This window comes from Notolabrus celidotus, chromosome 11, assembly GCF_009762535.1.
Source record: "Notolabrus celidotus isolate fNotCel1 chromosome 11, fNotCel1.pri, whole genome shotgun sequence".
Taxonomy (NCBI): Eukaryota; Metazoa; Chordata; class Actinopteri; order Labriformes; family Labridae; genus Notolabrus; species Notolabrus celidotus.
Window position 1 is genome coordinate 10,478,782 of NC_048282.1, and position 16,481 is coordinate 10,495,262.

A 16,481-nucleotide genomic window follows, 5' to 3' on the forward strand; every position below is an offset into this window, starting at 1 on the left:
ATTGGGAAGTCCACAAATCATTTCTAAAAACACAGAAACTGGGTTGCATTTTGGTCCTGCTGATTTCAATGGCTGAGATGTATGGACTGGAAAAAGCGGTTGCTAAAGTGCTGAGTAAGAAAATTGATGTTGATGAAATTGAAGTCTGCAATAAGGAATGAGAGATGGCAAAACAAATTACCTATCATTCTATGTGTCCTTGAAGGCACCACCAACAAGCTTTTTGTTGTCATCAAGCAGTAACAAGAAGGAAGGCAGCAGAGTCGTCGTTCTTGGTCCAGTTGTAGAGCTTTAATGAACAGACAGTTACGCCAGTGTTACAGTCGACACACCAAGAGGCTGAGGGGAGTAAATGCCAATACAAATTTCTCACTAGTCTAATACTTTCTACAGGTAGAATAAATTATACTATGGCAACATACACACATGCCAAACAGAAAGCAGAACAAAACAAGCAGAGAAAAGGACCAAGAGGTTAACAGGAGGAGGGGGCAGGGCTTAGTGAGCATGTCTGTACATTTGATCCTTGATGCTCTCCTTGGTTTGCTGTCATTGAAAAAATATATATACACAAGGTAGAAGGTTAACACAGCCAGCGTCCAAAGAGTTAACATGGCTCTGGAGGAGGTGCAGAGGAGGTATAAAATCCTCTGAGTTAGACGGAGATGATCGCCTTCATCAGTGACACACATGGACACCAGCATCCAGTGGGAATGAAGATGAAGTCAGCATCTTTGAGTTCATGAGTTCCTCTGATGCAGCGTTAAATACAAAATAAAGTCAAAGAAAGAAAGGTGATATAAAATGTTGAAGCATATTTTGATTGTTTAATACGTAAATGCATGGAATGATAAAAAAGGGGAATGTTTCTCTGTTTGGTCTTCTCCAGCACGTGAACCTTCAACTGGTTTCTTCTGCAAAACAAAAAAACCTCAGAGCCTTAGAGTCTAAGTAGACGGGTCGGTCCCGTCCTGAGGAATGCAAAAGTTCCTGCACAGAGCAGGGAGAAGTGGAATGATGAGGAGCTTCCCTTTGGTCGATAGAGGCGGTTACAGACAGGAAAATTGGAGGAAAAAAAGTTGAGTCTGTTAAGTGAGTGTGTAGTTTCTCCCAGAGTGATAAAACCATCGTTCAGTTTTTAAGGAGGACGTAACAGGAATAAAACATCACATTTTGACCTTCCTTCTTGGAGTTGTAACCAGTTTTGATCCACGTTCCAACCAAATAAAAGACAATACTAAAAAACAGAAAACAGGTAGAGTTTCTTTTTTTAAAGACTTCTCAGGGTTGATTTTTTGTCATTAACACACTTAAAAAAAATCCTCATGTTCTCACCTCCAACCTGTGGAATGAATCAGCTCGGTCAGTGTCCTTACCCTTCAAAATACAAAGATCCAGGTAAACCCATCAGCAATATCTAGCTCAGTTTCCTTGTGGATCAAATAATGTGAAATGTGGATTTTGAGATGCAATTTATATACCTTTTTTTTTTAACATCGAAAAGGGTGCCTGTTAAATGCAAAGAGGGGTATTAACCAAGAAGATGGCGCTATAGTCAAGCCCGATGCTGGGATACACAGCAATGCTAATCAGTAAGGATGCATGATATCACCTGCATGATATCGTATCAGCAGATGTGGAAATAAATGCTGATATTTAGGGTGGTGCATTAATTATGTGCAAGTAGTAACAGCTTGTGCACATCAACAACAAGTTCAACTTGTTGGCTGTATTGAGGTATTTTTAAGTGTCGGAATCAGATAGAAAAATAGCAATAAGCAAAGCTTGGGAAGCTCAGGTGATGAGAGGAGGAGCAAACAACACTCCTGTAACACCACCAGTTTAATTTTATATCTAAATGACCATCATCCTGGAGCACTACGAGTTTCTGAATGTAAAACCTGTCTAGAGCAGAAACTTCAGTCATTCCACGAAGCTAAGAAATATAAAAGCGACTATGCAAAGGTAAAAGAGCTTCACACAAACATCATTGTTTTTGATAACCAGCCACTCAGTGTGGAGGAGGATTCAGGCTGTGCTTGGAAGAGTATCAGTATCGGCCAAAATGAGTTTGAAATTATCTGAGTTCTGTAAAAATCCAATATCATGCATCCCTATCAGGCGAGCTCCAACACGTTCTGTGGACTTTGCTTTTACAATAAGTTTGGTCCTCCTTCTCTCTGACAGACCTCCAAAAACCGGCTGCATTTTATAAAACGGTTAGACTTATAGTGCAAATGTTGTCTTCTTTCTAATTTGTGCAACATGTTAATTCTCAGGTTGCATGACGTATATACGTTTGGTTTGGCACAGGCTCTTGTTCAAGTAAACAGCAATGGATATCCAAACTTTGAAATAAATAAGTCTGCAGGGAAAGCAATGTCAAGTTTGATTACCAATAAAAGCTTGTTGGGGAACATTTCAGAAATTATGAGTCCTGGAAATGATAACTTACTCGTTCTTTTTGGCCAACAGTTTGGACACCATAGTCTCACAAACGAAACAGAAAGTAAAAGCTCTTGTTTTCGGCATAAATAGCACCAACAGAAGTAGTTACCAAATTCCCAAACGTGCATTATATAGCTAGTATAAATGCTCGAGTGTGTACGTTTTTGTATTCCACCTGACTTTGGTGGCACATCAAAACAATGTCCAGAAATTTAGCTAGAGGGCGACCTGCAGCATCATCTTTTGGGTCACTGTCCGAGCTGCCTTATTGACAGGTTAAGAGCTGGAAACAGGAGATCAGACAACAGGAAGGCTTCTTTCACTGAAATGTGATAATAATATCCTCATGGAAGAACTAAAGTAAAGACTTGCCTCTAATAGAAGCCTGGTTCAAATATAAGACCTTGTTCTCTCTGCAGCTGGTAATGAAACCTGTTACGTGATCATGAACAGTTTCATAGTGCTTCGCCGGGCTTGTTTTCCCCAACAAATACAAAAAGTCCAGATGAAATGAAGTGGAATCTGAAGGAAAAGAAGTGGTCCTAAGCTGCCTGGAGAAACGTTTGCTCCAACCGCGTGGGGAGCGATCGTCCGGCTGAATGTCAGCGGCTCAGTCAGGAGCTTGTCTGACCTCCAACTCTTGGCAAAGCTCTTCAGGAGGTCTTGTTGTTGATAAGAGGGACTGCACCGTCAGAACAGAGACGTCTCTTCAGGAACGGCTGAATTAGTCCGTATCAGTCTGCTCCAGAGGTTTTTATCTCCCTCACAAACTCACACACTCACATCCACACACATCCACAAATGGGCACCTGTAACCTTCATATCTAAGCTGCCAATATTTCTGCTGATATTCAGAATCTATAAAGTTTACAAGTGTACAAACAGAAAGTGTGTAGGGCGTTTGATTTGTCTCAAGGTGAAAACAGCTGTAGAAACGTCAGCCAGGATTTGTGTTTAATAGGGGTGAGCCCGACTAAGGATTTGCTTAGTCGAATCTGATCCATCGGATTTTGCCCATAGTCGACTAATAGTCGAATGTTTGTTGTTTTTCCTTATTGACCCAAAGTCTGCATGATGGTGACCGCATGACAATATTACACATAACCCTTTACAATTAAGAGACTTGCAGCTTAAAGTAAAAGGGACAACAGAATATTATAAGTATAAAACTTAGATTTTTTAAATCTATATTGCAAAAACAACGAGGGGATGATGGAGAGAATACTCAAATAAGGCCACCATCCGTTAAACATGGAACAACGCGCCAGCATAGAATAAATAATCAGGAGATATTTAAACAGTGTTCGCACAGCGGTGAGCAGCATTGCAAAGGGTAGTTTGTCCAACTTAAGGCTAAACATCTGTGTAATGTTCAAAATCAAACCTGAACCAGCTAAAGGGTTTTTAAATCTCTTAACTGTACCTTTTAAAACAGTCTTTCATCGCGTCTTTGTCCGCTTGAGTCTTTTCAAATTGTACGCGAGGAAAACCATCATGTTTACGGGCAGAAGTGCGCTCCTTGCTTTGTTGACTGTAAATCCTGTCTTTGGGAATATCCTCTCTGATGGCGTGGAGGTGGATGGGATGCTGTGGATTGTTTTTGAGGCTTTGCGCAGCTTTGGGTATTCCTGCTCGTTCTTTTGGCCCCGTACAGTTTTTGTGTGGTCCGGTAATCCTTGATCTCACAGCCCTCTTCATGAAGCTGCTCCTCAACTTCATCACTAGTTTTAGGATCAACTGAAGTTTGATTTTCTGACATTTTGAGCTACCATGAACTTAGAAAGATTTAAAGGCCAGCTGAGTTACGTCTGCTCCACAGCTCCCGCTAAATGGGAGAGTCCACCTTTAATTACCAGGGGAGATTTAACACTGCAAGAGCTGTTCTCAGACTTACATTAAATAAGTCTATATTTATATCAAAATAGGATATATGAGACACTATTTTTTACGGGAAACAGGAAAATAGTGTAAAATTTGACATTGAGCACCCCCATGGTTTGAATGGAATGATCCATGTTTCATATGCAAATATTCGACTATGAGATTGGCAGTCGACTAAGGCTCCTTAGAACGAATCGTTGAATATTCGACTATTTGGGGTCACCCCTAGTGTTTAATATCAACTTCTTAATGAAAGCACATATTGTTTCTGCTTGGTTTCAATTCTCACTCCTGATCAGATGGCAAACTGTGAGGTTGCAGCCATGAGCAGAAATCAAATCAAGAACAAAAATGAGTTTAAATGACATGAAGAAGTATTTTCAGAGAGTTTTGTAAAAGATTAAATCAAGTTTGTGTTTCACATCTGAGCCGCTCTCTGCTTCAGTGGACGCCTAACTGGTCGCACAGCAGTCGGTGAAATAGTCATGCTAATATGTGAATTTAGAGTCTTCACCTAAACCTAAAGCTGAGGCGGGAGAATTTGGGGGAACAGCAAGTGTTAGCTGGATTTTAATTTATTCAGCAGTCAAAAAAACATTTTATTTAATGCAAATTAAGTGATTGTACGAACTCACTGCGCACCCCAAATGTTGAATACACCTTCCTGGTTTGAGCTCTGAGATAGAGAAGGTCTGTGAGAGGAGGTGATATCCTCCTCTATATCCTTCTTCTATATCCTAAGAAGTCGGCCCAACAAAACGACACCAAATGAACTTAATGATGATTTCAGCTTAAAATGTTTTTAAAATGATTTATCACTTACATTACCATTTAATGTAAGATTGGCTGTTGTGGCTTGAATGTGGACCGAGCCTCCAGCTGTGAAGGGACTCTGCTCTTGTGTATTTTACTGGATGGAACTTGTTCTTTCAGTTTAACCCTAACTCTCTGAAGCTGGCCTTGTGCTGAAATATGTAAGTATTTATCTGTTGTTATGTGAGGCAAATAAACTAACAAAATACCGGAGTTTTGTCCTCCTTGACTTGGAATTTGAGATGTACTATTTCTTTACATCACTTTTGGACCTTTTTATGATTCATTAACTCTTAAACTTAACCCAAGTTTTAGAAAACCAAAACATAATTGTCGTAGTTTGGTATGTTCAGGCACAAAAAACCAACACTAGACATATTTGGATATATTATATTTCATTCAGTAAACTATGAAAGAAAGTGATTAAGTCAAGTGTAATAACTTATGCCTGTTAAAATGATAAGACTTTGACTTTTGTCCTACACAGGACTCAAACTCTGCTCTCTTAGTGGAAAGTTTGTTGGAGCCCCTGACTGAAAAACCTGCACACTTTTTACTTTTGCATTTTAAATCATCTGCCTTCCTGAACATTTTTGGAAATATACTCTAAATGTAAAGATTAGTTTGCAACTAATTTGTGACGACTGAAACGAAAGGAAAATACATTAGTGTCCACGTACCTATAAGAAAAATGCAATAAATTTGAGTGACTGTTTCACAGACTGATGTGAGATCGGGTTATGGTGATATCATCCAAATGAAGGTGCAGTGCTGTTTACTGTACAGCATAAAGGAATGAAAAGTGGAGATCCTTGTTTTGGATTCGGTTGGTCCCATAAAAAAAGTTTAAAGCTTGAACGGCTGCATCATTCAATCCTCGAACCCAGGAGAAGCAGTGACAAAAAAGAAAGTATGGCTATGAAACACACACACACACACACACACACACACACACACACACACACACACTCAGACTCTCTCTGGGAGACTAGTATGGATGGTTGCTGGAGATGTGGGTTGTGCTGGTGACCAGGTGTCATGTTGTTCTGATATGTCAGGTGAGCACTAGTAGGCCTGGCCGGTCTCGACCTGCAGCAGTCCGAGTACGGCCGAGTGGTCGGCCAGCTTCATCCTGCGCTGACTGGACAGGCCGACGTTCTTTGCCAGGTAATCCACTGCTGCTGGAGGAGAGAGAGGAGAGGGGGGAGTTAGTGACTGACAAAAGAAACAACACTGTTTACCTTGAGTAGCTGGTTAAAGCATAAGCCCTGTATTATTTAACAGTGAGTTCATGTTAGCTCATTTTAAAGCTCCTCTGAGTGACCCTTTCTGTGTGAAGTTTTTGGCGCCCCCTGTGGACAAAGTGCTTCCTTTCATCTCATCGCAGATATCGCCCTGTTCATGTGTTCACATAGCAACTACTGCTAAGACGTGTGAACATAATGTCGGCGTTATTGTTTTATTTCTTCAGAAAATATCTGGCAAAATAACAAGTAATATAGAAAAGTAATTTCAAGGATGCAGGTTTATCTGACGTGTATTTTAAGTTTAAGCAACTTTATTTAAAAAAATGATGTAATCAGTTTTAAAAAATGTAAGTACTTCAAAATGCTGTATTGAGTTGGAATGAAGGATCTTTTTTATTAAAGGGAAGTTGGCACAGCTTAATTAAACTAAGTATCCATAACATATTTTATCATTATATTCATCTGCTAAAATGTGCACTCCGGCTTAGGCTAATTTAACTTATTTCATGACTTTAAAAGAACTTCTATACCTTTCATGTACAGATAGTGTTTTTATATTTATTTAGAATTTTTAAAATAGATTTTAGGTTTCTATATGTATTGTCCTTACTGTCTTTTTGTGTCCTTACTGTCTTGTTGTCAAGTACCAGTGTTCCAATCACCATGTCAAATTCCTTGTGTGTGCGCGAGCTCACTTGGCAATAAAGCTTTCTTGAATCTTGAATCTTAAAGTTATGTTAACATTAGGGTAACAAGAACTTATAGAGAACATACAAAGCTATTTTTAATTGTCACCAACTTAATTTTAAAAGTACAATTAACACTTATTATTGAGTAACTTTAAATGCCTTTTTTTCTGTTGATGTTAAAAATAAGAATTAAGTTACTATAAACTACTATTAAGTACTATAAACTCTAATTATCTGTTTAACTGTTCTAAAAGGAGGTTTCTCTTCACATACAAGATTGATTTAGTAACACTTGAAACTTTCGATGTAATCAGTTTCAACAATTGTTTTTTGTTCAATTAACTTATCAGCGCCTGTTTGACCCGGTGGTTAAGTGGCGCACCCCATGTATGGAGGCTGTGGTCCTCAAGCAGGGCTCAATTCCAACCTGCAGCCCTCTCCCGCATGTCGCTCCCCACTCTCTTCCTGTTTCCTGCCCAATCTTTGGTCCTATCCTCTCTGGATGAAGGCATACAAGCCCCAAAATATAACATTTAAGGAAAGGGTGCAGATGTTTTGGCCGCCATCAAGTGTTTAGTGGAGCAGGATGTGTTTGTAGTGATGAGGTAACCACTAAGCACATGAAGAAGGACACCGTTCTTGAAAGTTACGTGTTTTGGCTCATGCTCGTGGGATTTGTTAAACAAGCAGAAAAACAATCACCAGACTCATCCTGCAGCACGTATTGTGTTGTTGCAGGATGGTTTGTTGTGTGTCTAATCACACAAACTGACAAGTGAACACAGTGTCTGACAGACAGACAAAAGCAACCAACAGTTCGTCTCCACAGACAGACAGACGGACAGACAGGCAGGCAGGTAGTCTCCAGAAGAAGTGCGCCTCTTAGAAAGCTGGCATTAACGCTCAGCATATTTCCTCTCGCAGCGCTGGATGTCGCCCCTCCCCGGTTCAGCTGCTGATAACTTCCCTTTTATGGGGCAGGAGAGAGGAGGGCTGACAGCAGATGTGATGTGACACGGTGTGTTTGGGTGTGTATGTGTGTGTGTGTGTTGTGGCTATCGCGGGGGGAGATAAGGCACGCCAGTTAGGATGCTAGCGTGCACAGAAAGGAGGCTGTCACTCTGCACTGAGGAAGGAGAGAAAGAAGAGCACCTATGGGTGGGCAGGTCTGTCTGCCAAGATGCCAGTCACCCAGACAGCTAGTGGGGGAGCAGTGTATGTGTGTGTGTGTGTGTGTGTGCGTGTGTGTATGTGTTTGTGTTCCACAAGGGTTTAGTGAGGCCCTCTAAAGGAAGCTGTTTTTCCTGTCAACCAGGTTTATACCCTAAATCCCTGTTGAGCAGTCACACTGAGAGTCCTCTGCCTCGTAGATAGAGCCTATCAGATAACACACACACTCACACGCATACAAACACAGGTGCAACACACACGCTCACACCTCAGCTCTTCTGACAGTATGTACTTTAATCTGTCAGGAGCTTCCTGCAATAGAACAAGAGAAGAGTCAAATGTCTGCAGTAAATGTTTAAATCTGTCTGCAGGAGGGAGAGGTGGAGGTGGAGGGCCACGGACGTCACATCACCGAGGATCACTTACATTATCACAAAGATTCAGATTTAAAGAAATGTTATATTACATATAACCTGAATCGTAGAGGTGTAATGTTGGCAGTGATTCTGTTTCACTTTAAAGAAAAATGTGGGGAGCAAAACTAAAAACAAAGAAGTTAAAAACCTAAAATCATCATTAACGTCAGCAAGAACCAAGGACAGCCTCCTACTTACAAATTAAATCCATAACTCGTGATTTACACTAATTGCAAACATTCTCTGCAGCGTGTTGTTTGGAAAGAGAAAGTAGGAGTGAAGAGGGTTTGGTTTGTGGATGGGCCTCATGAATTTCTGACTTTAAAGCAGAGATATGGAGCTGAAACCTCATCATAGACCTACACTCAACCAAGGCTAACTGATCTGAACTGAACTGGTCCGGATGATCTTTAGAAAGAAAAACAAGCAAAAGTCCCAAAACACATGAAACATTTTGCAGATGTAAGAATGTGCTGCGGAATGTCAAAACATCAGGCGCACTGCAAAAACATACACTGCAAAAACGCTGCAAATATGAGTGACGTGAGCCATTTCCCCCATCTAAATTTTATTTAAACTGAACAAGAAACTGAGAAAAGCGGTTTACAAAATGACCGGGCCTAATTTTGTTGCAGACTAAATTGAGCTTTGTAGCTAACAAAAACCTTTGTATATAAAGCCTGACAGCTGGCAGAGTGAGCTAACATCATTGAGCTGATTTTGTACACATCATGAAGTTGTTCTTTGGACAGTAGACATTGGGGCACAGTCGTCCTCTCCTGTCAATTACCAATGGTTCCTCTGAGCGCCCCCTACAGGCCTGGAGCACCTCTGTTGTTAAGTCAGCGTACACTGTGTTTTTATTTTGCAGTTTTTTTTTAGTTTTGTGTGGTTTTGACTTTGCATCATATATCATGATATATTATAGATTTTATGGTTTGACCCTGCCTCTACTGCGTCAAATTATCAACTTCCGCTCAGTGGACTCCATTAAATCCACAAGAATATATTTGTTTAGAAATTGCAATGTTCCCTTTCGCCGTACTGCCTTTTGGCAGTCAGCTTTTTCTGTGAAAGCCACAACTCAGTGGAACACCTTACCAGAGGATATTAAGAGCTGTGATTCTCTCAGCAGCTTCAAAATCAAACTGAAAAGTCGGCTAAAGGACACTCAACACTGCAACCACTGATTTAATACTTTTAACTTGAAATACAGTAGTATTTCAGAGTGTGTGTGTGTGTGTGTGTGTGTGTGTGTGTGTGTGTGTGTGTGTGTGTGCATGTGTGCACATGCGTGCGTGCATGTGCATGTGTGCATGCATTTTAACAATGTGATGTTTTAATTCTGACCTGCCAAGGGATCTCATATGTTACACTTTGCTACATTTCAAGTTGCTTCCAATACTGTGAAAAATAATACAAACCTAGCTGTGTGACCAACAAGTCAATGCTGGGTCAATGCTAACATGCTCATGATGAATCCTTCAGCTGGAACTTTTATATCCACTTCAGACTGTGACTGAGACCTGTCTCTTGTTCTGATATTCCCTGCTGTATCTGTAGACACTCCTGAAAATCTGGATTTGAGGAGAGTGGTGAAATGAGCTAACTCAGTGGCTTAATCATGCTGCATCAGTCAGGGACAGAATGAGTATCAAGTTGAGTGTTGGCGTGTCGTAGCAGGACTTACTCTGGCCATACTGACTGTACTGGTATCCAGCTGCAGCAACGGCAGGGTCCATGCTGTAGCTGGTGGTGCTGTATGTGGGGGGGCAGTAGGACTGGGACGACGGGAGGCTGTCCACCGTTTTGATGGATGACTCGGCTGAACGCTGGCTGCAGCTGGCTGAGATGGTGTTGGACGGGGAAGAGTCCAGGGCGCTGTGGAGCGGCGAGATGGAGAAGTCGTGCTGTTGCTGTGAGGAAACACCGCTGGGGTTACTCAGGATGCTCATCACCTGCAGACAGAGAGAAAACACGCTTTTAAAGGCTGGGTCGACTCAACACTCTGGTAAACGGCAACAAATTAGTTTTGGGATCAATCTCAGACTTTGGTGCAGTGCTCCCAAAACATTTTGTAATCTAAGAGCTAGGCTCCCTGAATAAACATACCTTCTACCTAAAGGAGCTTTTGATTGTCATAACTTCCATGCCTTTTCTTCAATTTCTACCATCAGCAGAAACTCTCATTTTGAGCCATTTCATTGGAAAAGGTCATAAAACTACCGACAACAATGACCTGCATTTATCAAGTTTGCAAAGTGCTTAGGCCGGTTGGTGGTGCAAGTAACTGACAATCCAACTCGGTCTTACAAAATTGGTGAGGGGCAATAAATGGGTCAAGTATGTGATTGATTTTTTGCCACAAAACTTGAGTTCTCATCCTGCCACAGTATGACTTGTTCACTTCCTGCAACAAACATCACTCTTGTTTTTTTCCATTTCAAGTGTATGTGTATCATATGTAGAAGTTACTGTGCTCATGAGCAACTTAACTAATGTGTGCCCATTTACATTTTTTCAGTACTAGCATTTCATTATAACCCACTGGATTAGGATCAGAGTGGTATCATCATAATGTTAGTGCTGCAGAGACCATGATTATTTTACACATTTTTGTACCTTGCTCATGAGCAACCTGACTCATGTGTGCTCACCATAGACCACATATGGATGACATCACTCATTGGTTTCTAGCCAAACGATGTCAGTCTCCATATTGAAAATGCTGACTTAATCTGACTTTGGGTCATTTAGAAACAGGCAGAGGTGAAGCTGACGCAGACCTTCAGCCTTTCTGTAAATTTGACTTACCCCTTATGATGCAAAAGTGTTTGCCTCATCAAATGGAGACTACCTGTCTGTTATCTACACGTAGTAAAAAATGACATCACGGTGTTAGTGTTCCTTCCTTGGCCTTTGGAGCCAGCCTCAAGTGGACACTCAAGGATCTACAGCCACTTCCTCTTCCGCCTCATTTTTTAACATTTAAGGTTGCAGCTTGGTGCTCACTTTCTGGGGCATTTGTTGAATAGTGAAGGCATGCTGCTTTATCCCACTGGATCCCAACAGGTTAGACGAACTTATTTGAAGAATAAACAAACTGCACAAACACTCTGTAACTGCTCACACTTTTTCATTGCATTAAATTCCTCTTTTATTGTTTACGATGACACTGCATCTAGAAAATTGAGATCTTGGAGCGTGATGAAGTCACTAACATTAAGTAAAAATAGAGGAAAAAGTGCAGAAAATTAAACCTAAGAATCAAGAAATAAATCAATAGAAGAAACGATTAACTGGAGGAGTAGTTAAAGGAGTCACTTTAAGTCATTAACTGAGGGAATCACGTCATTATTACCACCAATCATTTAGTTTTCTTGCGTGCAGACTCGCTGATCCCTCTGTTGGCTGAATATTCATAATCTTCCAACACATTGCATTAGCTGTCAGTTTGATTAGCTTTTGAATAGTCAATTGAGCTTTGTCAACAAGATCTAGTCCAGTTTTAATCTTAACATTCAGTTTTAATTGTCCATTGAAGTTGTATTAACTAAGTGAAAAAGATGCCGAACATTACACGCTTGCAAAGTCAACAGTTCAACTCTCAGTGTTCTGTCTCTTCTGCTGTTGGGAGGAATCTTTCTTGCACTCGTTGTCAAAATATTTCACTCCAGTAATCCAAGCACCTTTAATTGAAGTCAGTGAGTTTATGCTAAATATGAAGATTTGGATAATTTTCCACTTTCAAGTTCCACAAAGGGCGGCTCTGCGGTGACAGGCCACCTCCTTGTTGCCCTGAAAGGAGGTGTCAGACAGCTAGAAACCCCTCACCTCCGAGCTCGAGCCGAGCTTTGACGTCTCCTGGGGTCCTGGAGGCTCTACTCCTCAACCTCTGTCTCTCTGCAAACCCTTCCTCTCCTCCCCCATCCCTCACTTTTCTGTCTGAAGCTGAGCCAACAACAGCAGGACGAACAGGTTACTGTAAGGTTTTAAATCTTTCAAATGTATTTCTCAAAGTTGGAACAAACAGTTGCGATACCTGGAGGTTAGTTTCAGTGTGAAGAAATTATGTTTTCACTGAAGGAACAAATGTTTTAATCTCTTTAAATCATTTTTAGACCCATACAAGAACTTCATTAAGGTGCATATCCTTGTCAAGGTAGTAGCTTTAGTGGTATTAAACTACTGCGTGTGACTTTGAGTCTCAAATCTACTCCACCACAACTCTCATTTCAAACACACTGGAAAAGAGGCTTTCTTCAAACCTCGAAGAAAAGAGTGAAGTGTAAATGAACACAATATGCTCCTATTCAGATAAATGATCACTCCAGACAAAGAGTTTCCTCCTGTTTTATTATTCAAATGTCTTCGTCTGTTTTAATGAAGCCGTGTTTTGTTTCTGCTCGTGTCAGAGGAAACACTCTTCTTTGTTGGTGTCTGAGCTCTGCAGCTGCAGCTCGTTGATAGCAGTGCTTCTTACACACACGCTGCAGCCAGGAGCTAATGCAGGGCTCCTTAACATTCACAGCATGCATTTCACTCAGACGGTATCCACGAGGTGACCGGTGTGTCAGAATGTGTTCACAGCAGAACACAATTACAGAACAGGAGCATGCACGGTGTCTGAGCATAAATACTGATGTCACATCAGGTGTTTCAAAGCAACCAGGTGAATATGTCTCTGGTTCTGGTCACACAGGAACTCTGAGGAGCTGCAACAGGTTGAATACTCAAGAGGATTGAATTACCATCTCTGAATAATGGTTAATGTAAATCATGGTATAAAAAGAGGGAGAATGGTGCAGGAATGACCACAGGCGATATTAAAAAACTCAAAAACTTTGCATGAAGAATTGTTGCAACTGAACGAGCAGAATTTTAACATTTTGATATTTAGAAATGTAGCTTTAAATCATCGGGTTACATCCTTATAAACATCACTATATCATCAAATAAAGATGTAAACTAGATTGTGCATAACTTCTGCTTTTTGTACAGAAGAATGACCACAGTGTTTCGACAGAAAAAGACGAGAAGGTTAAGTCTTTCTTTACTTTAGCAAGAGCTCTGCTACTTCTGCTCTGAAACCTTATATTTTGACATAATCATATAATGATTATATGCTGTTTCTTTGTAAATAAACGAAAACAAACAAACAAACAAACAAATAAAATGAGAAGATAAGAATACAGGGTTAGACGGAGTCCTGAGGAAATGCTACATTAAAATTCATACTAGTTTTCCGTGACTACCAACCCCTCGCTTTAAGGTCTGATTCGCTCATTTCAAGGTCATCTGTTTTGATAAAATCAAGGTGAAGATTTATGCACACAAATAATTAGGGGGCGTGGCTGAGTTGATCGACAGGTGGGTAAGTTGTGCTCACTGAGACTATAAGTAGTTGTAAACTGCCATTAACTCGACATTTGCAGCATCAAGGGTCTGATAATCTGCAGCTCTGATGCAAACTAAGCTTCTGTATGACTCATAATTAGTGTATGTTCAATGCAATGACGCTCCACTGTACAGAAGCCAAGGTCACCCAAAGGATGACGGATAGTGACTCACAGACAGTGGATAAGTCTCTGTCTCTACCTGTGTGAGGTGTCTTTAGCAGATGAAGAGATGAGAGGAGGACGGAGGTGTGCAGATGTGCTGCAGTTATCTCTCTGCCACACATTACCATCTCCTCCATTCAGATCTCCTCTTCAACCTTTCAGCGCCCTGCTTTGAAACCCCGTCCTCCACATTTTGTCATTTCGTCATTTATCCAGCTCAGCTTGCCGCTCGAAACCAAACTGAGTTTTAAAATAGTGAGCTGGGAGATAAACGGGGATTTCAGGGCCCTAAAACAGAGTCAGGTGCAGGTGAATGTGAAAGGCTAAAGGTGACAGTGTGCTTCAAAGGAAGCGCTTATTGGATTAACAAAACCACCTGAAGCCGACTGCCTTCACGCCTGTCCCGTGTTGGAGTTGGTTGGAAATGTCTCTGACAAACTTTCATCAATCACGGACACTTTGAGCAAAGGCTGTTCAGGTGTGTGGAGGGGTACGAGGAGGCAGGGTTTTACTTTCACTTAACATCTTCCTCCATCATTCTGTTATGAGTACAAACGAATGCAACATCGAGAAAGTTGTCAAAGAATGATGGGTAACACTTTCTGTAATTCATCTTCTTACTCTCCTCTGCCAATCAGAACAGCTGAACACATGAGAAAGGTCCCACCAGTTCACAATGAAACCATCAACAAGGTAAAAGGTTAGCTCTGAGGTTGGAATTACTGCATGACATTACTGAAACTGGCAACCATGAATTAAGCTGAAGCGGCTGTAATCCCTGCAAACATGCACCAGGTCGTTAAATCAAACATGAGCACTTGTTTCTGCTGGAATTCCTACAAAGCTTTTAGTAAAATAGTAGGATGCTTCGCAAAACACAACATCCTAAATAACAATCTGAGACTATCAGCTGCTAAACAAGAACTTTCAGAAGATGTGGAACCAACATACCCATATCAAATGCAAAGAGAGGTATTTAACTGAGAAGGTAGCACCATAAGAGCTGCTTCTTCATCAGGGACATGCGCCGCCTTGACCCCCTAGTGCAGCTGCCACCACTGCACACGACCTAATGGGATTGAAAATTTGCCCCATCCATTGTGTATTGTGAACAGTCCCACGCTGGAATGCATAGCAACACTTATGTGGGACTTCCACCAGATCCGTGTCTGGTCCGTATCTGAGGTGCTGTGGCCCGGGTCTGTGCACTCTCGGAGCACGGAGCAGGACAGCTGGAGTCATATGACCGAGGTTTTCCTGCAGTGATTACTAGATCATCCTCCTCCTCTCCTCATCCATGTTGTCTTTATTTTCCTCTGAAAACCTCTGACCTGTTGACTCCAGGCCTGGCTCCACTCATCATGACGGTTTGTTGTTGTAGTTAAGTGAAATACGATCTGGTGATAACAGTGTTTTATTCTGAAAATTAACCAGATGTTTTCATTTTGTTTCGGTGCCTGACTTCCTGTCCCGCGTCTCTGATCTGATGGGCTCCGACCTGCCAGATCAGAGACGCAGCTGGAACACAGTTGAATGGATCCAGTGGAAGTTAACACATTGCCTAGAACTGAAACAGATCATCTGACACAGATCTGGATGAATTTGGCCGTATAAGTGAACCAGCCACTTTTTAACACCTTGTCTCTTTTAGTAAAGGTGCAGTGTGTAGTATCCTTCAGCATTTAGCAGAGCAGACTTGGTAGCAATGGATTATAATATGCATATTAACTTTGCATCTATTCATCTTGCACCACCAGCAAGCTAGTAACAGCCATGTGCAATTTTGTGTTTAGTGAGTGGCCACCAAAAATGATCCGTCCAGAAGAAGAAGAAGAAGAAGAAGAAGAAGAAGAAGAAGAACAAGAACAAGAACAAGAACAAGAAGAACAAGAAGAACAAGAAGAACAAGAAGAACAAGAAGAAGAAGAGAGCGGGTTTTTTTGTGCACAAAGGAAATTGTACTAATAGAAGCTTGTGATAGTAAAAACTTGACAAATAGAGGATCATACTGAGCTTCTTGTCCTTGAAGGCTAACGTCCCCTCTTGAATTTCACCAACAGGCAACTTGTATCCCATGTTTCACTGCACATTGATTGGGTGTGTTTTGCTGCAGGACTAACAGTGCTCCTGTCCAGATCAAAGAAAGCCTTTCTGGCCTTTTTTTGTAACTTTTAGGAGATGTAGACTCAAAATATGTTAAATGAAACATAGGGCCCAGGTTTTTAAACACCAACATCTTTATGCTTCCTGCAGAAG

General features: G+C 41.1%; 1 protein-coding gene across 1 annotated transcript in view; it reads right to left on the minus strand.

Annotated features, from left to right (window-relative positions):
- Positions 1–6,207: 6,207 nt before the first annotated feature.
- The window catches only part of LOC117820971 (paired box protein Pax-7-like), a 58,430-nt gene continuing 48,156 nt past the window's right edge, over positions 6,208–16,481 (minus strand). Inside the window, exons 8-9 of the mRNA XM_034694932.1 lie at positions 10,355–10,622; positions 6,208–6,323 (exon numbers count right to left, since the gene is read on the minus strand). Of these exons, the coding sequence (XP_034550823.1) occupies positions 6,208–6,323; positions 10,355–10,622 (384 nt within the window). The remainder of the gene's footprint in view (positions 6,324–10,354; positions 10,623–16,481) is intronic.